The 27,856-nt window shown below is 36.8% G+C and overlaps 1 protein-coding gene across 5 annotated transcripts in view; it reads right to left on the bottom strand.

Moving 5' to 3' along the window:
• The window catches only part of CSF2RB (colony stimulating factor 2 receptor subunit beta), a 485,439-nt gene that overhangs the window by 45,097 nt on the left and 412,486 nt on the right, over positions 1 to 27,856 (bottom strand). For all 5 annotated transcript variants that reach the window (XM_044066459.1, XM_044066465.1, XM_044066473.1 and 2 more), the window contains one exon: positions 3,212 to 3,305. In XM_044066459.1, the coding sequence (XP_043922394.1) occupies positions 3,212 to 3,305 (94 nt within the window). The remainder of the gene's footprint in view (positions 1 to 3,211; positions 3,306 to 27,856) is intronic.

Raw genomic sequence — 27,856 nt, 5'->3', positions numbered from 1 at the left:
CCAGATACCTGTAAAACAGTGGAAAACTATGACAGTTTAATTCTACTACCACAGCATAGTTTGTCTTGGGCCATCCAGGGTCCAGTAGCATACAACAGCATGGAGAAACAATGAGGAAAACCTACTTATGAAACTACTTTAATGAACACACACTGTCAGTCTTACACCATGCCTGCAGACATGAGAAGAAAGCAGAAATCTTGCTGGTCATTGCAGTACAGGCAACCCATAAAATATTGTATTACTTCCATTTGACAGGCAGAGTGTTATCTTTAAAAGTAATACTAGCAAAGCATGCTACACTGACTAAAGGACCAAGGAAATGAACTAGTGTAACAGTATTCCTTTGTTGAACACTACATGAAGAATATTACCTTAACATCCACTTTCAGTACTGTTGTACTTTATATCTGCCTTCCTCATCTGTTCTCTCTCCTTTTTATCCTTTTTAGACACATACATTAACTCCATAAGACAAGTCTTTCTGTACTCTTTGTTCTATCCCCCTATATGTGTGGTACATGTGTGGGTGTGTGCATGTTCGTTCAGTTGTATATTTCTTGTTATACATCTTGTTCCTTTTGTTGTGACTGTAAATCTTCATGGTTACATTTTAACATGAAAAATGTTTTGTAAATTGCAACTTTATCAATGTATTGCAGTTTTTATACCCCAGCCAGTTGAAGTTTGTTGTCCAGTTGAGAAAATCACAAAAGTTTCAAGGAAATGAGGCTGGTAGTCTATCCCCAGGTCATGGAGTTTCCTAATTGGTAGTACCTTTGTCTTGCATTTCAGAAACATGTTAATTACATAAAGTAGATGCTTCTTTCAACTGAGATCCTCATATTTTTACTGCTGCTCCTAGCTTCCTAAATCCTACACTTCATCAACGTCTGCTCACTGACATAATAACCCAAAAATACACAAGAAGTTATGAGGAAAATTGTTTAGTTTATTTTAGGAGCCACCTTGTTAGCCTCTTCAGTGCCCATCCCATCTCTCTGTGAATGGAAGCAAATGCCCTTCTTATAAAGTGTACTGGATTTCTCCTTTCCTTAACTTCCAATAAATCTGTGCACTACAGATTCGCAGATTAATTCATTGGTTTCACCGCAGTCTTGGCAAGTCTTACTTTTCAACTTAAGACAAAGTGTGGAAAGACAACAAAGTCACCCAAATGGTGTGTGGAACAGAATCCCCATCCACATAAAACAAAGTTCATCCCTGTCCATATTCAAGCACAACCTGGATATATGGATGGGCAACAGAACATTTACCCCAGAACTGTCCCCTGTACTGCTAATGGACACAGACAGTTCCTAAATGCTATTCCCATGCATGTGACCTCTCAAATTGTTTATGCTATGATCCCAGTTATTCTCATTAGGGGTAATATATAATTATTGACCATGGGATGGGAAAGGCCAATCTCTAACCAAATGGGATATGTTAATTTAAGCACAAAAAGGGAAATTAGCTAGGTTTAAACTGGCCCTGAAGGGCAGCTAGCTTAGTACTTACCTATAAACCTATATTATTTTATTTTACATTCTTTCACAGCGTGTTATCATTAATAAGTGTCTATTACAGATAAACACTGTTTTAATACATACAAATTCACTGGATTCATATCAATCTATCAACAGTTGTTGTTTCAGCTGGCAATAGATTGAAAACAATTTGCTAAAACCCCTCTTAGCAAACCTCAAAAAACATTTTTTTTGTCCCAGGACAAGCCGATTGCACCTCCTTGATATGGGGGAGGGGTCCCCAGTCCAACAAATTATATAACCTACGCCAAGGTAAACAACAGTGGAGATAAGGAAAACTCCACTATTGTTGAACAGTGTTTTAGTACAATTTTTCCATTTATTGGCAGTCAAAAAGTGGCTATTAATAGATTGATTGCATCCCAGATTCACTGTATATTCATTGCTGCAATATATGATTATTCATATGATTCTTTGACTGCAATTTCATTATTATTGTTTTGTAACAATTTGTAAATTTTATTAGCCAAAAACTGATCTGTATGATCATTTCAATCAGCTGTCTATGCCATAAACATACACATTGTAAGCTATTTTATATTATTTTTCCTAAAGTCTTCTTTTGTTATGTATAGTCCTTTCCAATCAATGCTTCATTCTTGAAGCCACCTATTCTGTAATTTTGGTATTTTTTTTCATTTGCTGCCACACAATGTCCTTTTCCACCTTTTTAGCAAATTTATGTTGTTTCTCAAGTATAGAGAGCTCGTGTGCACATGGCCTATCTTTATCGGCATTGGTTTTAATAAGGCAAACACCAGAGCTGTACTACAGTGCACCGTCTATTTTCAGTAATTATTGTTTGGTTGAGGCTGTAATGTGTGTGGAAGTTATGCAGTCTTGAGCCAGAGAGTAAATCCTGTAGGATCAAAGGTACCGGCCAGGAGGAAGTAAATCATGCATAGTTCCCAACCTTGGTTTTATGCTATTACAACATAACAAAATAACCTATGTCTGATATTAGGTTTGTGATGACTAAGTACTAAATAGTCACAAACACGTGGATCAAAAGTATTGGAACATTGTGAATCTTGCTACAGACTTGAAATACATTATTTCAGAGAGAGTATGCAGCCTTGAGTATGATAAACTGCTTTCAGAGAAGTGGTCTTCATTAATTAATGCCATAGGCTGACTAGGACTGTTTTTTGTGCTTGAGGAGGGCTAATTCTTTTCCATTGTTATTAAAAGGATTCTGCCAAGGATTACATGAGCTGGCCATGTGAATGACTGAAGAGATGAACAGTTTCAGTTTCCTGGGTTAATCTCTCTTCCCTAGGTATTGATTGGTTAAACTGGATCCTGTAACTCCTAGAATTATAAACAAGGATGGAAGATACAAAAATGCAAAAGCAGAGAGACTTGTGGAAATGATTATACCAGATCAACTGCTAACAAACTTGAGTGACAGTTAGACCTTTTATGCTGAGCACAGCAAAGACCCTGTAGCCAAGCCCACTTTGAGCAATTTTTCAACAAGCCAGACTGAACTGCATAAAGCGTAGTGTATGTTCTGTTCGGTATGTTCAAGCAGAGCAGTGATGAGCTATTGTTGGAGAAGGCCTACCAGGAATTAATGGATGCAAACAATAATTCAGAGATACTTCATAGAATTCATCATTGTTAACTTTCATATTACTTTTTTCCATAAAATATCTTACCTTTTAAAGCGTGCATATCCATAATACAAGGCCAAAACTGTTGCTATGGCAATGGCAGGTATAAAAATTACAATCAAGACCCACAGTTTAAATTCTAAAATAAAGAAGAAAAAGCATTAAGTTTAAGCTATTTCTCTCTTCTCTCTCTCAATTTATAAGCAAATATTTTCAATGCAGTAAAATATAGACTGACAAAGATAAGCTTAAGTGCTGGCTCCTTGGTACAGAGGAAGAATACCCATCCATTCCATGTCATGGTGGTGATGGCAAACTTGGTACACAAACATGCCTGGGCTGCTACGGGGATAGCCTGAGTTCTGAATCAGAATCATATCCTAGCTACTTTTTCAAGTTATGGGGGAGATGGGGGTTCAAAAGTTGTTTTCAGAAAATGGGCATAGGCTGGATCGCATTAGTATGCTCCATGCTGTGCTTTGATAAAAGAGAATGTACAGACTGTAAATATTATTGATCATATCTTTCCAGTGGGTAAGTAAAAAAACAAATTATAAGTATCTTCTTAGCTGCCTTGGTGATTCATGATGACAGCAGTCAGTCCTAGTACTTCTGCGTTCTTTGAGCCTAGCCCTACCTGTGGCAGAGCACAGAAATAGGGCACAGAAACAGTAGCAGAGAAGAGAACCCTAAAGTTTGGGAACAAGAAACAATAAACCTGCATAGTTCAGTTCTACTTTGGAAGAAGATTGCCTTCATAGACTTCTAATGTTTCAGGACTACTGAGTTCTGACATGATTAGGGATACTTTACAGCTGCCATCACAGAAAAAAACACAAGCCTCTTGAGTGAAATAAATATGAAAATCCAAAATAAACGAAAAAAGAACTGTGAGTCATAAATTAAGTAGCATTAAAGGAGAGTGGTAAAATACAAACACTTAGAAAGTTATGAGGACATACTGAAGGAGGAAGAAATGGAGGTATGCCAAATTAAAGAGATACAAAGAGGCCGAGCAATTAGAAAACCAATAAACAAAGCGTGAGCAAAGGAAATGAAAAGGCAGTAAGGAAAACAAAACATTTTACAGATATGGAAGGGAGTGAAGAAAGAAGTGTGGAAGGACACTAAAGCTAAAAACAATGGAGTGGGGATGGGAAGAAAAAGATGATAGGAAAGTCTGGCTGCTAAGGGCATCATTTTGGTCAATATTCATGAAGAAAGGGGAAAAACGTATTTACACAAAGCCATTTAATGGTATTGTGGGTGGCAGTCATCACAGATCTTTAAAGCCTTGAAAGACATTGAAAAGCTAAAGGAGAAAAAGGCAGTGGAGCCTCACAAGATTACTTCTATAATCCTCAGAGAACTGTGAGTTTAAGCAACACTGGTAATAATGCTGCGTCTGACTTCTACTGCTTCTAAAAGTATGGAATCACTAGTGAAGTTAAGCTTTTTGTAATATTTGAAGTTACATGAAGCATAGTACCCAAGGCAACATTGATTTATAAGGCTGAGGCCATGCCAAACATATCTAATAGACTTCTGAGAGTTATCCTTTTGGTGTGTTAGTTATCCTGTTTATTTATTAGCAGGTATATGATATGGTAACATATAAAAGATTAACGTACAAATAAGACAGACTTGATACTGATCTGAGTGTGGTACCAATGATGAGTATGGGTGAAGAACAGGACGCACAGATTTATATTAAACTAAATTTAACTACATGTCAGCGTGCTAACTAGTGGGAGCAATAGGGGCCAGTACAATGCCAGGACCTGTCAGTGTTTCTCAACTGAATTTAAAGAAGGCCTGGAGGACAAACTACATTTTTGCTGATGCCAAACTTACATAAAAGAATTGTCAGAGAATAGGGTATTTAAATTTAAAGGATGAAGAGAGATTTGTCACAACTGTAGGTATAGGTACAGAACATGGTAGTCAAATTTAATGAGGATATAGAAAATAATTTTATTTATTAATTTAACATTTGTTTATCAGGAAAGTCTGACAGGGACAGAGCTCATTTTCAGTGGAGACCTGGGGAGAAACACTCTAGATGCATGTCTTTAGAATGTGGGAGGAAGCCTGTGTGAGCACAGGCAGGATATGCAGACTCTGCATAGAAGGCACGACAGCTGAGAATTGAATCAGAGAACCTCTTGCGGTGACGTGATAACTCTAACTGCTGCACCACTGTGCTGCCCATAATGTAGCTCGAAAATGGGAACTTATAAGTATGCAAACGTGGGAGTAGTAACAGGACCAAGAAAGAAAGGGCCCTCAATGTGGTTGTATTCAAGGACAAGTGAATAGTATGACGAATCAGCAAGGAAAGTATTGAGCTGTGCTGGGAAAAGCATCAGCATCTGAAAATGGGTGCTCTTCTCTATAAACACTTGAAAATTGTTATTCTTCTTTATAGAAAGTGTATAATGAGGTAGACAGTTAATAGGATCCCACGTAGTGTGCAGATTACATTTCTCCACAACTAAATGTAATGATATAGGAAAGACAGAGATGGCTGAGAGGCACTTATAAAGTACAGCATGACTTTTATGTGAAGGCATCTACAAAGGGATAAAACATGCTTACCAAGTGCGATCCTGTGGAAAGGATGTAGAGAAAGAACATGACAGAAACTTCTAAATACTTGAAAGGAGCCCATGGCAAGCAGAAGGGTAGCGCATTTCCAAAAAGAGGTTTAAAATAATAAGACCAAGCCTGTGTAGATAAGGTGAGTCACAGCAGGAATATTATTATTAGAATTGCCTTTCTGAAGAGGTAATAAGAAAGTGGTGTAACAATTTAAAAATGAAATGAAACATAAGCCCTATTATGAGTAATGGGAAAACTTGCATGTCCATGTGTTTTGCATGTACAAACATAATCTGTTTCTCTATGATTTTAAGCAAACAGAAGGAGACAGGCTCAGACTGCATTCATAAAACAATTATGCCATTCAGAAAATGTACTCAAAAATGAATCAATGTAATCATTTCTTGAAGTCCTAACATGGTTAATAATGGCAATCTTTACAATGACATTAACTGTAAGAGAAAAACAGCATTGTCCTGGATGAGAAATATTGTTCAGATACCACGCTTTTGCTTACAAAATGAGCATCGTTAGTTTAGTGCAATCACTGCTGATTAATAACAGTTATTTCTAAGAGGTGTATGATGGAATATTTTATGCTACAGTGTAAATGCTCTGTGAACAGTCTCTGTATTCCACTTGGTAGACCATTATCAGAATCTGTCTTGTAAAGAATTGGAGGTGCAGGCTGCTGAGACACCCATTAGGGAGTAAGACATTCACAGACAGCAAACTGAAACCAGACTGGGTAGTGCAGTAATGCCAGGAAACTGCAAGGTTATGGAACCAAGTACCAGTGGATGTCGTTAGGCATAGGGAAAAGCACACTCAAATGTAATGAACAACACTGAGAAGCACATCCATATGAATATGCAGGGAGGCACGTTGGTTGACATATGCTGTCTGTATACACTAGCTGGCGATGAATCTACGCATTAAAAACAGAGATCATAGAAGCCAAGATGAGTACAAACACAAGAAAGCATGCAGTTAAAGAAATCCACGTACCCAGGTTAATGTAGCAGGTCTGGCAGAAATATATCCTGAATAGTCTATGTATTAGCAAAGTTAATCACTGGACTGATGATATTTTCTCTTAATAAACTTTTTAACTCTTTTTCAAGTTTCACGTTCAGTGTAAAAGATTAGGGGAGGTGAGGTTTACAGAATTCTAGCGAAATATTTGGATTCACCAAGCTTGTTTTTCATACTACTTAGGACACACAAACTAGAAGCACTTTAGATTGCTTTTCCAGTATTTTCTCTCAAGACTTAAACTCATTCAGCACACTTTGACTTACTAGTGACCTCTGCTTCCAGTTTAATACAAGCTTCTATTATCACCTCCTATAGCAATAGCAACAATAGCAACTTGTCTTTTGTTTTCCGTAGCACATTTTAAGTAAAAATATGATAGATTACTAACAAACTGTCTCTGGGAAACATCTTATGTTTAACTGTTGAGGGGTATAATGATTTCTTTGGAAACAATGACTGTAGCTTTTTCTCAGGTATGACTGACAGTGCCATACTTCTATAAATTTCCGTGCCACTTCCTTTAGCTTTCAATAGAAAAGCAAATATAATTTGTTTTTGTATCTTTTTGCCTCCACTGTCTACCAAAAATCATGACTCTCAAGTCACACACTGGCCCTGAATTTCTGGTGTGTGGACTGTCATCCTTTCAGATACACAAAGGGAGTCTTGTGGGGGTGGCCATCATCTGAGCAGACACTAGAGGTTCTTTGTGTAATGGCAGCATTTTTATATTTAGTCATAACACCATCCCCAGCTGGTGCTTTGTCAATCCATCTCACATCAGGGGGCTGCCTATACTCCCCCACTCATTTGCATGTGAGACAGGAAGCTACTATTAGTATTTTGGACAGCCATGGTGCATATCCTTCTCAAGCAACTGTTTCTTTTAGTGTTAGGTGTGACATCTGTTGCACTGCACAGGAGAAGCAGATAGTCAACTAGGTGCCACCACCTGCCCCTCCCAGGATACCTATCCTCTCCTGCCAGCCCATCAGAAGGCTGAATTGCTAATTGAACAGGGGTTGCCTGGCCTGTAGTTAGGGCTTTATCCCTCTTCACCACTGGGCTGCCTAATAGAGAATTATATAAAAAGGATACTTTATTGTTTAATGCTGAAAACATTGATATATATTTTTCCTCTTCAGAAACACATTTTGTATTCTTTCTACAAAAAAAAAAAAAAAGTACTCTTTGCCCGAAGGTTTGAATAACCACTCAGTGATATGAACATTGACTTTAAGTAGATGTGACACCCTGGCCTCATCAAAAAAGGGAGTTGATGTGAATACCAGTGCTCTGGGACTGCATCTTGCTACAATTTACATGTCACCAAGTTTCACAATTCTGGTATTTTTTTTCTTTAAAATTGCAGTCTTGAGGGATGTGTCTTTATTATTACAGCATGGCAGAATATTTTACCTTTATACTTGGTCACCTGAATTTCATCTCTTTATACAGTATCAACAAGGTTCCTCATATTTCTTCAGCTGCTGGATTTCTCTGCCTCTTACTTCAATACTCGATTCCATTTTGATCGTTTTTAGAAGTATTACATTTAATTCAATTAACAGCTTTCTCTGGCAGTTCTCCTACTGCATCATTCAAATTTGCATTGAATTCAGAGTTCAAAGCTCTTTCCTTCAGGTCAGTAGTGTATTCCATCAGAGCTTAATTGGCCTTTTGGCCAATTACAGTAACTAAAGTAAAATCTTTTGACTGTTATTAAAATTTTCATGCAGAATACTACTTTCCCATTTTAACTATATGCTCACAAGTTTCATCTCTTGGTTTCGGTGGCTGAACTTAGTTTGAAAGTAGTACATATGTGGAAACCCCTACTATGTCAAGCAATGCAAAAGTGTGTTTATATTTAGGAATTGCATTCAGGAGCTGTAGAACACACTGGTGTGTATGTACCCTTAAGAAATATTTCCATCTGTAGGCACGTGCATATGAATAGTGAGCACATGCAGGCAGCAGTGACATTTTGAGAGAACAGCCAGAGAGTTAGCATGTATGAGCATGGTAGTCAGTCTGTTTATAAGTTTATTTAAGTTTAAGTTAATACTCATACATGTTAACATGTATGAGCGTGGTAGTCAAGTCTGTTTATAAGTTTATTTAAGTTTAAGTTAACACTCATACATGTTAACATGTATGAGCGTGGTAGCCAGTCTGTTTATAAGTTTATTTAAGTTTAAGTTACAAAGCCTTATCCCTGATGTGGCTGTGTTTAATAAAGCTGCTTGAACTCAACCCACGGATGTTTGTGTTTTATCCAGACCAGACGAGTGACATGGTGTCAGAACCGGGATTGAGCCAACAACTTCTTCAAGCCATGAGGTGCAGAGTTGAAGGTGAAGGCAGACTGAGCTGGATGAGTGAAATGGAGCTCAGAGAAACAAAAAGACCAGAAACAAACTTAAGGTAACCAAAACTTGCACAAAACATTTATCTTGCAAAGAAAATGAAATGGAGCACTTGTAAGGCACAAGATGCATAATTAATCAAATTAGTAGCACAAAACATATTATTAACCAAACAAATGGCAAAAAATGCATTATTAACTAAACAAAATGTTCAAAATCAAGATTTTGATAAATCTAGCAGAGATTTTCATGTGTGACTCGGAATTAACTTTGGTTTGCATAATGAACATGTTTAAAGTAAAACGAGCACAGCAACAGCATAAAGAGCATGATGAGAGACTAAAAGGGCTTAACAAGCACAATAAAAGAGCAAATTAAGCTTAAACAGCAAGACAACTGCATGTTTGTTTTAGTAAAAGAGCATGTTTGGGCATAAACCATTGACCAAACTATTTCACATTAACCAAAGCCATTCAAAGCATAACTAGAATTGTTCAAAGTATCCCAGAGTGTGCAAAGTGTTTGCAGAGTGTGTCCTTTATTACAATGCAATTAAGAGTTTGTTGGGTGCAAAGTACAGTTATATTGCAAAGTGCAAAGTACAGTCATTTTGAAAAATTTCTTGTGCAGTGTACATTTATTCACAGAGTGCCATCATTTCAAAATGTTTATTACACTGTACAGAGTTATTTTGCTGTGCTGTGTATAGTTTATTTGCAAAGTGCATTCATTTTGAAGTGTTGCTTACTCTGAGATTCTTCAGCTGTATACAGTTTATTCACAAAGTACAGTCATTTCAAAGTATTTCTTACACTGATAAGGGGTGGTTTCACAAAGTACAGTGATTTTAAAGTGTTCTTGTGCTACGGACACTTATTTGGCAAAATGCAGTTGTTTCAGAGTCTGTTGTGCTATTGGGCATAATTACAAGTTCTGGCATAAAGTTCTGGCATATATTTATGTGTGCATGTTCATACATAATTTTGAGCACCTTTGCTACTGTGTGTTGATATGACAAAGGTATTTTGCAGACCCAGTCCACTTGTGTTTCATCACAATATTGCAGAGAATTGGAGAGTATTTGAGCAGGAATGTAATATTTTCATACAAGCAGATTTTTCTGACAAAGATGCACAGACAAGGGCTTTCATTTTGCTTAACTTTAGCTGTGTCAGAGGATCAGAGGGTATTGAAAGAGAGTGTTCATTTGTGTATGCACCAGCAGTATATACAGGAGACAGGGAAAACTGCCATATTGTTGTACCAGAAGAATCAAGAGAGGAACCCGAGTGCTTGAAACGTAAATTTAGAGAACTGTGCAACCCTCAGATAAATGCTACATTAGAGAGGCAACTATTTTATACAAGAAGATTTTGCTTCATGACAGTGATTTAACATTAAGCAAAGCCATAGAGATTTGTCAAATCCATGAGTTCACAGAAAGACACACAGGTATGCTTGCAAGTGATAAGAGCATGGTTTCAGCAGCCTCTAGAGCAAGCAGAGACAGCATGCAGCATGTTGCAGAAGCAGGCCTAAGCACATGGTATCTGCAACCTCTGTGGGTCTTCCTGGGAGGAGCTGTAACTTTCAAGCTAGTTCCAAGATTAGCTCAGTAAAATGGGCATGCTCAGTGCAGTATAAGGGTTATTCAGCAAAACCCAAGTCAAAGAGTGGCGTACAGCAACAGTGGTCCCTCTCCACAAAGGTGGTGCCTAAACAGATCCTGGAAACTATCGCCCCATAAGCCTGACTAGCTTGGTCTGCAAAGCTATGGAAAGGATCATCATGGACCTCATAAATAAAAATATTGGGGACCTACAGACACTGGATCCTACCCAGTTTGGCTTTGTTAAGGGCAGATCCTGCCTCTTAAACCTGGTCGATTTCTTTGAAACAGTCACCAAGGCCATTGACGAGGGGAAGGTGGTCCACACAGCCTACCTGGACCTCGCAAAAGCCTTTGATACAATACCCCACTTGGGCATTATAGATAAGCTCACCAGCTTAAATATAAACCCCTATGTCACTAGATGGGTTGCAAACTGGCTCAAGGACAGAACCCACATGGTTAGAATTGCTGGAGCCATGTCAGAGTCCAAACCAGTTACAAGTGGCGTCCCACAAGGCTCAGTCCTGGGACCTCTCTTGTTCGGTATATATTTCCCGGAGGTACAGGCCAACACGGAAGGACTGTGGCTGACCAAGTTCACAGATGACTGCAAACTGGGCACCATAATCAACTTTCCAGCTGACACAAGCATCCTCCAAAAGGACCTCATAGAAACAGACAACTGGTGCCAGAGCCATGGCCTCAAGCTAAATGCCAAAAAGTGTATAGTCATCCCCTTTGGCAAAAACAAAGTGCCCACAAATTACCACATAGGTGGTAATCCATTAAGTACAGAAGAAGTAATTAGGGACCTGGGGACCCAAGTTGATAGCAATCTCTCATTTGATAACTACGTGGCCAAAGTGGTTACAAAAACATTTTATATAGCCCACCTAATCATGAAGGGATTCACAACTAGATCAGGGGAGGTCATTGTGCCTCTTTACTCATCCCTCATCAGGCCCATAATTGAGTACAATGTCCCTTTTGGGATGTACCTTACTAGACACCTGCAGCAACTGGAAAGACCCCAAAAGTACCTCACCAAGAGGATCAAAGGGCTCAAACAGATGCCATATGCTTCCCAGTTAAAGAAACTCCAGCTCTACTCAGTGGCATACCGCCTGCTCAGAGGCGATCTGTGCCTGATGTATAAAGCCATGTCCAACCCGGAATTAATGGGCATGCTGCACCTCAGAAAATCCAAATCCCATCGAGCTACGCGCTCGAGAGACTTGAACCTCAGCACTGAAATAAATAGGACATGCTGGAGGGACAGATTCATAAACCAGAGGCTCCCTTCACTCTGGAATAAAATCCCAGTCCAGGTTAGGCAGAGTCCCTCATTGACTCTCTTCAAGAGGAATCTTGATGAGTGGATGGGAGATCGTAGGTTTACCCTGTGTACCACTTCTGTGTCATTGTAAGACAGACGCACAGTATACTAACCTCGAGAAAGGGCATAGCAAAATTAATTTAAAATGGGTGGTGAAAGCCAAACACACTCTAGCTAGGCTTATAAATGCCCTAGGGCAGATAGCCTAGTATGAACCTATGAATCTATGAACCTAAGTCTTATTGTTAACTGTCGTAATTGTGGATCATGAGTCTAAAACAGAGAAGTGCTTAGCATTTGGTCAGCAATGCAAGAAGTGTAAACAATGGAACCATTTTCAAAGGTTTTGCAAATTAAGAAAGCCTCATTCAGTTATTAAGAAAGGTCACTCAAAAAAGCAGGTTGATCATATAGAAAGCTGCAGTCCTACTTTCTATGTAGATGGTGTGTCTGTGGTTGGTGAAAAGGTTGACGCAGTAGGTTTGTTTGCAAAGAATGAAGTATTTTGTACTGTTATGATCGATGATAAACCCACAGAGCTCAAAGTGGACACTGGTTCAAAGTGTAATGTAATGTCAGCAGAAACATTTGCTAGAGTGAGAGCTGGTGAGCAACTTAATTTGGCCAATTGTGTGAAGCTTGTTGCTTATGGAGGTGAAGAGATTCAAATTGAAGGCGCGGTACTGCTTTCATGCTATTTGCCTTGAAACAGTTACACTTGCAATTTTATGTAGTCCGAAAACCGGTTCAGTCATTATTAGGTCCCAGAGACAGTTTAAGAATGAAACTGCTTTCTTTTACCAAAGAAGTGCATCATGTAAGCACATGTCCCAGTTCCAGTTTTTCTGATGCTATTTTCTCAGAGTATGCTGATGTTTTCGATAACAAGGTAGGTAAACTTGAGGTAGATGCAGAATTCAGTCCAATTGTCAGACCAGCAAGGAGAGCTCCAATAGCTGTAGATAGATTCAAATTGAAGGCGCGGTACTGCTTTCATGCTATTTGCCTTGAAACAGTTACACTTGCAATTTTATGTAGTCCGAAAACCGGTTCAGTCATTATTAGGTCCCAGAGACAGTTTAAGAATGAAACTGCTTTCTTTTACCAAAGAAGTGCATCATGTAAGCACATGTCCCAGTTCCAGTTTTTCTGATGCTATTTTCTCAGAGTATGCTGATGTTTTCGATAACAAGGTAGGTAAACTTGAGGTAGATGCAGAATTCAGTCCAATTGTCAGACCAGCAAGGAGAGCTCCAATAGCTGTGCAGGATAAAGTCAACATCCAGTTAGACAAAATGGTGCAGCAAGGCATGATTTGTCCAATCACAGAACCAACTAAGTGGGTGTCTGCTGTGGCAGCTGCTCATAAGAAAAATTCAGATTAAATCAGAATATGTGCTGACCCAAGACACTTGAACAAGGCATTAAAGAGACCTCATTATCCTATGCGTACAGTCAAGGAGACTGCCGCCCTCATGCCAAATGCCACTGTTTTTTTCTGTCTTAGATGCAAAGAGTTAACTTTTGCAAGTAATGCTTGATCGCAAATTTTCACTGCTGACTACATTCAGTACCCCATTTGGTAGATACAGATTTCTCAGGATGCCTTTTGGAATAAATTCTGCCAGTGAAGTCTTTCAGCGTGCAATGGAGCAAATTTTTTCAAGCTATTCATGTGCTATAATAGTTGATGATTTACTGGTTGGAGGCAATGGTGAAGCAGAGCATGATGGAAACCTCAGGAAAGTTCTGGACAGAGCGCGTGAAGTGAACCTAAAGCTTAATCCTCTGAAATGTAAATTCAGACTAACAGAAGTTATTTATGTAGGTCATTTATTTGCCAGTGAAGGCTTATGACCAGTCCCTTCCAAACAAGCAGCAATTCTTGAGATGCCAGCCCCGAACAATGTCCAAGCCTTACAGTGCTTTTTTGGTATGGTTAACTATTTGGGCAAATTTATCCCTGACTTTAGTGAGTTATCAGTGTGTTTAAGAGAGCTGACATGCAAAAATGTTGCCTGGCCATGGTTGGAACAACACCAAAGAGCATTTGATAACTTCAAACAGCAAACTGCCAACCCACCTACATTGAGATACTGTGATGTCCACAAACCAGTAGTTCTTTCCTATGATGCTTCAAAGTTCGGTTTTGGTGCAGTTATTTTTCAAGAGGGCAGACCTGTTGCCTGTTCATCTAGAACTCTTCCCCAAACTGAGATGCAGTATGCTCAAATTGAGAAAGAAGTTTTGGCAATTGTGTTCGCATGTTTGAAGTTCCATGATTATATTTATGGCTGAGCTATCCAAATAGAAACTGAACATCAACCTCTAGTCACTATTTTAAAGAAGCCTATGCATACCACTCCAGCAAGACTACAAAGAATGATGCTCAGATTACAAAAGTACAATTTCAAAATGGTCTGTACAAAAGGCAAACTTCTTTATCTAGCTGATACCTTATCTAGATCACCCAGAAATACCATGGAACAGCTTTATGCAGAGAATTTTGACTTTGATGTTATGGAAGTGTGTGTTTTTTCTACCACAAGACTTGATGATCTGATAACTGATCTAATTTTGCAGAAGCTCAACCACTTCATCAACTGTCAAAACAATCCTGTGTACCGCCAGAAGTACAACCTTATTTTCCATATAGAGATGAGATGCTGATGGAAGATGGTATCATTTTCAAAGGTCCAAAAGTTATTGTTCCTACTTCCTTACAACATGAATACATTCAGATTTTGCATTGTGGCCACCCAGGTTACAAGGCTACCAAAGAAAGGATGAGAGGAATAGTATTTTGGCACCCTCTATCAAAGGACATTGATAAAGTGCTTTCCTCTTGTTCAGTATGCAACAGTACTAAACCACATTTGCAGAAAGAGCCACTTCAGCTAAGCCAGATTCTTGAACTACCTTGGTCAACAGTAGCCACTGACATATCTGAGTGGAACAATCAGCATTATTGAGTGTTGGTAGACTCTTATTCAAACTGCACGAACGAAACCAAAAAGACCAAGTAAACGAAGAAAACACAGACTGGCTGAAAAATAATTCACTTTACTTCGAATAAATAAAATAATGCAAACAAAGGCAAATATCCAAGTGAGGTAAAATAAGACAAGCGCTTTCGTTTGGCGGTTGCCAAACTTTTTCAAACAAACAAAACATCACTTCCTGTTGGTTAAATACTCCAATTTAGTGATGTAATCCATGCTAAAACTGCGGAACCTTAAAGGTACAATGTATCCTAAATAGTGTAACAATAGCCAAATAACCATAACATTTTATATAAATCAAATGTTACCATCTATCAACATATAAAAACGCTGTCGCTTCTGGAAATGACCCTCAAAGCTTTACATAAAATCATCAGAAAGTGAACCATTTAAAACTACCTATATACATGTAATAAAGTTTGAAAGTAAAATTGTGTTAAATAGGACTTTAAATAACATTAACTTACTTTCATCAATAACCTACAACAACTCGATGCCAAAATAATCTTCGTTACACGCGTATCTTGATCAGACTTTTTGTCAACAAATAAATAACGTCAACACTACATATAATAGTTCTCATGTAACGGTGACTGTAAAATAAGAAATCCTGTATCAGTTTAATTCCTGTAAAGGTGGCAATTCCAAACTAAATATAATGTAGCCAGATGGTGAACCAACCTTGTAAATAAACAGTAAGAATATGTATAAGGAGGTATGTTAAAAACTAAATGTGTTTAAGGGCGGTATGTTGAAGAAAAGGGAATGTATTGAAGTATGTATTATCTAAAATGTATTATATTTGTTTTATATTAATTAATGAACCATTTGAAACAACCAAAATGAAGGTGTTGTAATAAAATACTATAAGTAATATGTGTGTGGTTAATAACTAAACATAACGAACTTCTAAACTTGGCATGATGTTATAATAAATGTTTTGAGTATTGAACACGTTGAAATTGAAGAAAATGATTTTTTAGAAACAGATTATTTTCCTCCTCTTCGGAGGTCGGAAATGTTACAGCAATGTCAGCAAGCAGTGCAGCAACAAAATCAAAGGAGAAATTGTGGGCCACATAACCAATTTTACACTCAGAGGACTTTTCGAGGGGAAGGAACAACTATCACAGAGGCCAGTGGAGAGGCCACTAGAGTGTGCAACATCTGTACCAAGTTGCCCTGTCATTTATACAAACAATACTAAAGATTTTACAGTATATAATCATTCTGACTATGTCTTTGATAATTGTATTTGTGACTTGTTTTCACGTGGACAAATATTCATTCCAAACAAAAATATGAGTATTGTGCATTCAATAATTGATGTTAAAGTTTTTGTTCAGAAATTAAATTTAAGTTTGTTATTTCGAAATACAGAACAGATAATGAAACCATTCTATATTTCCAGTTCATACAATCCTCCATTGCATTGCATCCTACTTTGGAAATTTTTGAAAAATTGTGTGAACTAGATCTTCGTGCACTTGAATCTTCAGGAACAAAAGACAAGAAATATAACTTATCTAAAGAGGAGAATGATATGTTAAAGACACTAATTGAAACAAAAAGTGTTAGACTTATAGAGCCAGACAAAGGAGGGGGTATGACTATATTTAATACCCATGATTATAATATCAAAATAGAAGCCATATTAAATAGTAATACATACAAAAGGAGCTCCATTAATGAAATAAATGGAGCTTACAGACGTATTAGAGGGATCCTTCATGACTTATTTATTGAAGGGGATATAAATATTGATGAATTTAATTACATGAATGTCAGTGATCCAAGGACTCCAACTATATTTGGAGTCCTTAAAATTCATAAAGATGTAAATATATCCCCGTTCAGACCCATTGTGGACGCACAGGGTTCTATCACTAATCCAATAGCAAAATTTATTGATAACAAATTGAAATCATATATACATGCAGAAAATTTTTTATTAAAAGATTCTTGGGATTTTTTGTCTACAATAGGTTCTGTAACATATAATGAAAAGGATATCTTCTTAACTATAGACGTCAAAGACCTATATTCTGTCATTCCACACCAACTAGGAATGGAATGGGTAAACTTATACTTGATGGAAAAGGGTTTAATTCAAAACAGCATTAATTTATTTGATCAGTTAATAGATATTATTTTAAAAAATAACTTTATATTTTTTTATAATATTTATTTACAAAATGAAGGGGTAGCTATGGGATCTCCTTGTGGAGGCCTCTATGCAAACATAGTTATGTGTGTATGGGAAAAGAAATGTATTTTCAATTCCCCATTCTTTATTCATTGTAAAACTTATGTTTTTTAGATGATATATTTGTTTTATGGAATGGGAATGAAGAAGGGATAGATGAATTTTTTAATTATATTAATTCAACTACTTCCTTTTTAAAATTTACAGCTATACTTAATAAAAACACAATAGCTTACTTGGACATCTTATTAGAAAAAGATTACAATAACAAGAGATATATATCAAAAATATTTCGAAAAAAGACCTACAGCAATAGTTTTTTGCATTTTGATAGTTGCCATCCTTATGCTCAAAAAAGAGCAGTTCTAAAAGGCCAGTTTGTTAGAGCAGCAAGAATGATTAGTAAAAGGGACGACTTTATATCTGAATGTCTGAATTTACGTGGAATGTTCAAAAACAGAGGGTATCCTAATAGATTGATAAATGATGTTATGGTAGAAATAATAACTAAACGTGATAATTCATATTTCAAACCTCTATTGAACCAAACGAACAACACAACTACAGATTCTATAGAGGCTAGTAATATGGAAGATATGAACACACAATCGAACACCTCTGACTTGATTTATTCCATGTATAATGTTACTAACCTTCAAACTACTAGTGAAGTAAAAAACTTCACTAGAAGTTTCATTACTACTTTTAATTCTGACAGTGGTTCAATTAATGAGATACTTACAAAAAATTGGCAACTTTTAATAGCTGATCCATTTTTACACCAGCATTTTAATTATAATCCATCAATAGTGTACAAAAAGGTATGAACTTGAAAAAATGCTTGGAAAACACACATAACACAAAACAAGGGAGAATGTATAAATGTGGCAGGTATAAATATTGCAGTTATGTGTTTGAAACCACTGAATTAGCAATTAATGGCACAAAGATTCGAATAAAGGAAAAAGTTTGTTGTACTAGTGAAAAGATAGTATATTGTGCCTTATGTTGTACATGCATGGCGTTTTATGTAGGTAAAACAGGAAGGAAATTGAAAGATCGCATGGGAGAACACATTAGATCTATACGTGATTGTAATGAAATGAATGCTTTAGCTAGACATATTATTACTTACGCATCCCATTCTTTTAAATTTGTTGTTCTAGATGTTTTAAACTTGGATGCCAGGGGTGGTGCATGGCAACCACTATTGGAAAAACTAGAATTACAATGGCAAATAAAACTTAATGCACATAATTGGCCAGGATTGAATAATGCCATTTCTATTGCTAGTATTTTAAAATTAAAATCTCTTGTTAGATAATCAATTAATTTATAGGTCATCCTTTTGGATACATATATTTATTATATTACATAAATGTATATAGATACATACAATGTATTGGGATAGTACTTACCTCAGCATTTTATATTTTATATTCTTATTACATTTTTGTATATTTTTTTGCGTGGTTATTGGCATACTAGCATTTATTATCTATATTGAGTTTTATTACACGTGTCTCATTTTCATTCACTGGTATACTGTAGATAATTTCATATATACATATACTATATTTTACAAATATTATACATTTAGTACTGATATACTTTTTTATACTTGAATGGTTACATATAAATTAATTTATATTTATATAGTTTTTATATTACATACCCGTACATATATTTCATAAATTGTTTTACATTATTTATTCATATATACAATATATTTATATATAATATTATTAATTAATAATTATTATTATTTATTTATTGAGGATATTACAAAACTTTATTAATTATGGTGATTGTATATCTTATTTTTAACTGTATATTTTTTAACAATAATATTTAAAATATTGAAATTTATATATTTTTTAACAAAAACATTTATTATAACATCATGTCAAGTTTAGAAGTTCATTATGTTTGGTTATTAACCACACACACATTACTTATAGTATTTTATTACAACACCTTCATTTTGGTTGTTTCAAATGGTTCATTAATTAATATAAAACAAATATAATACATTTTAGATAATACATACTTCAATACATTCCCTTTTCTTCAACATACCGCCCTTAAACACATTTAGTTTTTAACATACCTCCTTATACATATTCTTACTGTTTATTTACAAGGTTGGTTCACCATCTGGCTACATTATATTTAGTTTGGAATTGCCACCTTTACAGGAATGAAATTGATACAGGATTTCTTATTTTACAGTCACCGTTACATGAGAACTATTATATGTAGTGTTGACGTTATTTATTTGTTGACAAAAAGTCTGATCAAGATACGCGTGTAACGGAGACTATTTTGGCATCGAGTTGTTGTAGGTTATTGATGAAAGTAAGTTAATGTTATTTAAAGTCCTATTTAACACAATTTTACTTTCAAACTTTATTACATGTATATAGGTAGTTTTAAATGGTTCACTTTCTGATGATTTTATGTAAAGCTTTGAGGGTCATTTGCAGAAGCGACAGCGTTTTTATGTGCTGATAGATGGTAACATTTGATTTATATAAAATGTTATGGTTATTTGGCTATTGTTACACTATTTAGGATACATTGTACCTTTAAGGTTCTGCAGTTTTAGCATGGATTACATCACTAAATTGGAGTATTTAACCAACAGGAAGTGATGTCTTGTTTGTTTGAAAAAGTTTGGCAACCGCCAAACGAAAGCGCTTATCTTATTTTACCTCACTTGGATATTTGCCTTTGTTTGCATTATTTTATTTATTCGAAGTAAAGTGAATTATTTTTCAGCCAGTCTGTGTTTTCTTTGTTTACTTGGTCTTATTCAAACTGGTTTGAGATTGACTTGCTACCTAACCTAATGTCCAGTGCTGTTATTACTAAGATGAAACATCATTTCTCAGTCCATGGTAGTCCACTCAAAGTTATTTCTGTCAACGGTTCTCAGTTTACCAGTCAATTGTTTCAGAGATTTGCAAAAGAGTGGGACTTTATCCATGTTACTAGTAGTCCGGAATACCCACAGTCAGACAGCCTTGCTGAACGTGCAGTACTGAGTGCAACTCAATAACTATAGAAGTCAAAGTGTGACAATACCGATATTTTCTTGAATTTACTTAATCACAGAAATATACTCTATGACAATCTATTTGGCTTGCCTGCTCAGAGACTTCTATCCAGGCAAACCAGAACAACCTTGCCTATCAGTTCTAGTTTGTTGGTGCCTAAAGCTAAAAACACCAGAGCAATCAAAGCCCAACGTTTTAAGAAGCGTTCTTTTTCAAAAGTCCAGCTATGATAAAATGAGCAGATTTCTTCATCCGTTGAAAGAAGGAGAGACAGTGAGGATGCAAACAGCGAAAGGCTTTGATCGAATTGATCAAGTGAGAGGTATATGTGCTGAGTTGAGATCCTACTTAGTTGAATCTGAGGGTATAGAGTACAGGAGAAACTGCAGGTATCTTCTTCCAGTATCAGAAATGATATTGCAGCATCGTACCTGCGTTACAGACTCTAGATCTCAGAGCATCTCTAACAATGTTCATACCAAAGAACATGTCTCAGTATCCATTCCCATTCCTGATGATGTCCCAGTTGTTCCCAAAGTTGAACATTCCCTGAAGACAGTCCCCATTGCTAGATCCATTTCTGACTTTTATGTTACATGATCAGGTCATATTTCTAGACCTAGTGTAAAATACACATTAGCCTGGGCATGACTGTTTTATATGTGTCTGATTTTGCATGATTGCATGTCAAAGAATTAGTTCTGTATAACTGCATGTCATAAGATCATTTCTGTGTAAATTGCACGTCATTGAATATTGTCATTTAGCATATGATCTATTTCTCAAAGAGGGAGGATGTAGATCAGAGAGTGTGTATGTACCTTTAAGAAGCATTTCCAGATGTAGCATGTGCATATAAATACTGAACATGTGCAGGTAGCAGAGCCATTTTGAGAGAACAGCCAGAGTGTTAACATGTATAAATGTGGTAGTCAGTCTGTTTATAAGTCTATTTAAGTTTAAGTTACAAAGCCTCATTCCTTATATGTTTGTGCATAATAAAGCTGCTCGTAATGAACCCTCAAATGTTCATCTGTTTTATCCTGACCAGACGAACGACAGGAGCATTGGAGAATTTTAAAATGCAAGCCTTTTAATTTCAAACACATGATGGTGTCTATAGCTGAATGAATGCTAAATTCAAGATTATGATATCTCATAGAATTCCCTTTACTCTGTGGACAGTAACCTTGAAGTTCATAGATATAAGTAATAGGGGTGTGGGGGTGCAGGGGACAACAGCCCCCTGCAGAAACTCTTTAGACTGGTTTTCACTGTTCTCACTGACCTTCATCATCTTGTGATTGATATTAAGAGAATTTTACTTAATGGCCTCATACTCTTGCCATGGATCCATATCACTTACAATGTAAAATAGCTCATCTCTTAGATTATGTTGGCCAGAATTCCATATCTGGATTAAACTCATTAATTTTCTCATCTGAGTCATCTTTGCTTTAGTTGAGTCTTGTAAATAGCTTGTCACAATTTCTTCTAACTAATGTACTCTTAATAGAAAGAACAGATGAGGACAGTGTGTCAACTGTTTAGGAAAATATTATAACCTGAACACTGAGGTCATGTGAGACACATTCTATATTGCAAGTGGCATGCTTTTAAATTTCCACATAGTTGAATAGCAAAGCTCAATATACCATGTGAGGATATTTCTCTTCTCATAACATGCTTGCTGTATTATCCAGCGTCTTATTCCTGTCTCCACTCACTCTTAATAAAAACATTTGCATGTATTCAGCAACTTAATTTTGGAATAATGTCCAGATCTATCACAGTGTTTGCTATGTTCTTCTTACATTTTCAGTCTTATCAGTTTACATGATTTTCTTATTTTCTTGTTTATTCACTTAATTTCCCCCGAAAGAGCTGCCATTGGTAAACAGGGTCATTCTCATCCCAATGGAATGTAGTTTCCAAATTGTGGCAATTTCATCAACAAAGAATTTCAGAGTTCTACAAACTAGCTCAATAACATGGGGAAGTTTATCTCCTAGCCCACCAAAAAACATGTGTTTCTTTCCTGATAAAGTCAGAAGGTTACCATTGGAATTCAGACCTTCTCTACTTGTTGGAGACCCTGGTATTCAAACTCACTGACCTTAACTCATTCTTCTTTATGGAAACATGCTATGTGACAAAACCACCCCTACAACCTTAGATCCTTCCCAAAACATACCTCATCCTTTCAGGCTCCTTATTCAAAACTTATCTCCACTGAGTATGTTGTCTCTCTTCTTGTCCCTAAAATCTGTGCTGCCATCTCTATACTTATAAAATCCATTATACACTTTCCTAAATTTTACTTAAAACTAAAGTCTTTCTTCAAAGAAGCAAAATATATATATTCCCTTAACATGAAGTCACATGAATCCATCCCCAAACCCCACTTCTCAGCATGTGTTTTATACATCATATAGGTTCATAGGTTCTTAGATGTTTACTAGGCTAACGACCAGAGACATAGGTGCCAAACCAGGGACGAATTTCCAGTTTCCCATCCAATTGCCCAAATTGCACTTCAATCGGGTTAGGGTTAGGGAGAAAACACAGCAAAACATGCAAAATCAGAAACAAAAAGAAAACAATGAGACAGCAATTCCAATCCCAACCCTAAAACCCCACTTAAAGAACAGCAGAGCAAAGGACATGGCTGATAAGTGTTCCAAACATCACCAAAGCTCATAATGCCCTATACCCTATACTATGATTGTAACTGTTTAAAATTTTCAGATTTTATGAATTTAGATTCAGAAAAGTTTTTGTCACACTTGAAAATGGGCAACCTGTCTTCTAATACACTGACCAAATTACTAAAAGCAAAATTAATGAATACAACAATAATGCATATTAAAAAGTATGAATTTCACGTCATCCTGGTGACTTTAGCTGTTTTCTTTTTTTTAAACAAAATACTTAGTCTGGGTAGCTGACAGCAGTAACAACTGTATTTTAAACATATATTTTGAAAAGTCTAAACTAGGATTAATGGCTCAAAATATGGAACTTTGTCTAATCAAAAAAGAGGTGAGATGCTTTCAAGATAAGTTGTTACTAGTAATTTGTGTAAGACTGTGGGAACTAGGAAATGTCAGGACCACGTGATATGTCTTATGGAACATACTGTGTGAAACGTGGAATACTACATTATCGGCATGAAAAGTATAGTTTTGTGCAGTGCACAATGTACTATTTAAGACTCATCTGCCAAAGTATGGCTGGATATGCTAAAACAAGTTTAGACAAGCAACACTGTAGCTTTGGTTTCTGTGCTAGTGACCCATCCAAGGCCTTGTTTGGCATTACTTTATCTTTATCTTTTTCTTCTGAGTTGCTGATATGTAGAAAAGATGTATATTCTAGTATGGCAGTCTGATGGTGCCACCATCAACATTATCACACCATATTCTAAAGTAAATGTCTGCATTTCCTGCCAGGTAGCTACTGCATGACTCTCCTAATGCCAGCTTTGATTGGGTAACCAGAGTAAAAGCAACATGCATCAAAAAAAGTAATCTAATGGGACAAAAACCTCTGCGAGAGCAAGGTGTACTGACTAGTCTAACCAGTAAATTTTAACATGTTATCCAAATCAGTATGAAAAAAAGAATGCCTCTCCAATTTAAAGATGCCTAACGTTAGTTCAGAAGTAGTTAGTTTGGTCAGTAGTGTTCAGTCGTCTGTGGCAGATGACATCATGCATGTCACAGGAAGAGTTAACAGAGTCTGTTAAGGGCTGGATATAGCCTGCCAGCCCAAGGGACAGCCAGTGCAGGAATAACCAACTAGAATAAACACTTCTGCACATTTTTAGAGACTAAAGTATCTAAAGCTGCAGCTTTGTTCAGTGAACGTGCTCTGTCAAGGCAGTTTTTAATATTCTACTATGCTGTCCTTCACATTAAATATGTTGTGATTCAGACTCCTGTATGAGTGTCAGTACAAATGTAGCCAAAGTTTGATCCTATATTTGTTTTCTCCCAACTTCTTTCCCTCACCCCGGCTTGGACAGAGTTTTTCATTATTGCATAAAACTGATAAAATCACTTCACCATTTTTTATGATAATAGTCTTAAATCAATGGATTGCTTCCATAACAATGCATTGGCTAGTAAATCACTGAAGGGAAGGTACCAACAGATTACAAAACAGCCAACAGTTCAGCTTCTAGGATACAGGATATGAGAAATATCTGAAAGCCATTTTAACAAAACAAATTTTACTGAATCTATTTAATTGAATTTGCTGTTCAGAAAGACCACCCACAGAAAATATACCTTACATGATGTGTCATCAGCTAGTGTGGTAGTTTTCATTTATTTGGAGGTATGGCATCTTTTATTGCACAGAAATTTGTATTGAACACAGTTCAGTGAAACAGATTAGGTGAACCAGGTGTTGGTCAGGAATAAAATAAACAGATATCTATGATTAAGTGCAGCAAGTGCATTTATTATTTAAGTACAGTTAAAGAATATGTTGATAACCTGTGACTTGATTTTGTAATCATTTAGTTAAGTCTGACTCTGTGACATTGAGAGCTTTAGCACATGCACATCAGACCTGTCTGTCAGCAACTGCTTCTTTAAGGTCTTCAGATTTCATATGAATTACTTTTTTCATGCTGTCTATCCATCTTACTTCTGCCATGGTTACTTCTTTTGCCTTTGATATTTCCATCTCTCCAAATATTACTGTATTCTGCAGTGAATGTTGCCTTTGCATTATGTAGTCAAAGAATATGAATTGTAATTTACTATCAAACATTGCAGTGACCAGTCTAAGTTTTGTCCCTTAAGTACTGACCATTTTGATCTTCCTGCAGTGCTGTCCATGGAATCCTCAAGCATTTTGTCCAACAGTACTGTTCAAAAGCATTGTTTTATTCAATGCATACTCTACTTCTGACAGCCAGATATTATTACTGTTAGTCATTACACCTTATGAATAGTATGGCAGTGGGGCTTTAAGGTCATCAGCTAAACAAACAGGGCTTCTTCAGTTCTTGTTTTCACTTGTAGGTTTCATTTACAAAATACTCAGATGCGAAAGTTCCAAACTGAACTCAGTGCAGCCACTTTTTTCCAGGGCTTTCTCAATTAATCCAAATTAGGATCAGACTGGCCATTTATGATGTGTTTCTTTTCTGCCTGTATCTTATTTGTACCCCACGCCTGCCAACAACTGAGCCACTGCCTTTTTTCTATATTTCACTAACCCCTACTCGGACTATCCAAATCATTGCAAGACCAAAATATGCTCTTACGCAGGAGTGTCAACACTCCAGCACATCACTCCACAAGGGTTATCCTCAGCAGCTTGGGTGATCATGCCCATGTCCTTACTTGACCTGTGACTTGCTTCAGATAATGACCTTGTCCTTCCACCCTGGAGCAACAGGTCCACACATTAGCAGACACCAAATTCATCCTCCCTCTGTGAACACACTAAACAGGTAATTTCTCTGGCATGACACTTCCAGTGCCCCACACACTTAATTGAGCTCAGGACATTAGGGTCAAACTCAGTGCTTCATCCCTCTGCTCACCAGAGGTGGGTCCTTATAATGATTTTTTTGAGATTAGGGTGTTGAATTGAAAGTTGGAGAAATCTCTTTTAATGACAATGGTGATCTTAAAATATTTATGTTGCAGTGGCGGCTCCTGCCATCAGACTGCAGGACTGCAACCCCCCCCCCCCAGCTGTGAAAGCTGTGAAAAAAAGAAATATGTTTCAAAAATAAAAGATTTATTTATTTATTTATTTGTTTGTTTGTTTATTTATTGACATTTGTTAACTGGGTTTGCCCAACTGGGCTTGTGGCCCATTTTCAGTGGAGACCCGAGGAGAAAAGCTCCAGTAATATTAAAACAAGTACAATTTTAAACAATATTGATATAATAGCACTTACAGCAAAATGATTCACATATGTTGGGATACATGCATAAAGTTAAAGTTGCATTAGCAAGAAGCTAAGTAACAGTTTTACATTGATATAGTTCAATAGGTCAACAATTAACATTTTTTGTTTGTATAAAATTGTACAAATGCATAGTAGACACATTGGAGAGAGAGGTGTAATGAGGTACTAAGTATGGTCCTTTTGAGGATACATAAAGGGAAGGAAGACTAGGTAGGGTCATGGCAAGGGCAGGTTCTGGAATTGAGAAAATAAGCTTTTAGTTCATTTTTAAAGTGTGAGGTGTGGGAGATTGAATGTAAGTCAAGGGGAAGTTTGTTCCAAGCATGGGCAAGGGAGTGTTTGTAGAATAGTTTGCCTACTGACCTTTTTGGGTGGTAGATATCAAGTAATTGTTGATTAGACGTACGGAGGGTCTGGGATGGGATGTAGATGGGGACTAAGGAAGATAGAGATGGACAGAAGGAAGGTTTATAAAGAATAGAGTGTAGCATATGAAATTGATAAGATAGCAGAAATTGGGGAAGTTTAAGCCATTGAAGAGAGTTTAAAGAAATGCAGTGGTGTGAGTTGTATGGGGAGTTAGTAATGAATCTGGCTATTTTATGGTAAGTCTGTTGCAGTTTGTTTAGAGTGGAGGCCTGGATATTGGTAAGAACTGGGGCGGCGTATACGAGGGAGGGGAGGAAGAGTGACTGGCCCAGGGTAAGTCTAGATTCAGGGGTTAGGAATTTTTTGTTCCGATATAGCAAACCTAGTTTCTGGTTTGTTTTTTTTATACATTGGAGTATGTGTAGGTTGAACTTGAGTTCGTCATAGATAATGACCCCTAAAAGTTTTGTGTGGGTGTCAGGTTGGATATTTGTATTGTTAGAAGATGTAATAAAAAAGGAGGTTTTGTGATGAGAAAGAGAACGGGGAAGGAAAAGTAGGAGTTTGGTCTTTTGGAATTTAGGATCAATAGGTTGTGAGAGAGCCATTGTTCAGTGGATAGTAGGGCCTGTTGGGTCAGGGAGTGTAGTTCAGGAATGTTATTTGAGATGGATATAAGTGTGGAGTTGTCGGCATACTGAATAAGGGAGGATTCTTTGCATGAGGTGTAATGATCATTGGTGAAGATGTTAAACAAAAGGGGTCCCAAGATGGAGCCTTGGGGAACACCAGTGGAGATGGGAAGGAAAGGTGAGGAGGATGAGAGCCATTTGACAGATTGTTCCCTGCCAGATAGGTAACTATTAAACCAGGCAAGTGCGGAGGGGGATAGGTGGAGATTTGTGAGTTTGGATAGTAGTAGAGGATGAGAGACAGTATTGAAGGCTTTGGAGAGATCTAGGAAGAGACAGGAAATGAGTTTATTGTTGTCTAGGGCCTCTGCAATGATATGAGTGAAGGAGAGGAGGGCAGTGGTGGTGCTATGGTGAGGACAAAATCCATGTTGGGTAGGGGTAAGTAAGTGGTGTGTGAGGAGGTGATTGAGAAGCTGTGAGTGAATACATTTTTCTAATATCTTGGAGAGGGGGGACAGAATGGCA

The sequence above is a fragment of the Protopterus annectens genome, chromosome 1.part0 (assembly GCF_019279795.1).
Source record: "Protopterus annectens isolate FY-2018-M chromosome 1.part0, PAN1.0, whole genome shotgun sequence".
Classification (NCBI taxonomy): Eukaryota; Metazoa; Chordata; order Ceratodontiformes; family Protopteridae; genus Protopterus; species Protopterus annectens.
The sequence above is the reverse complement of the archived record's forward strand: the minus strand, read 5'-3'. Positions and strand labels throughout refer to the sequence as shown.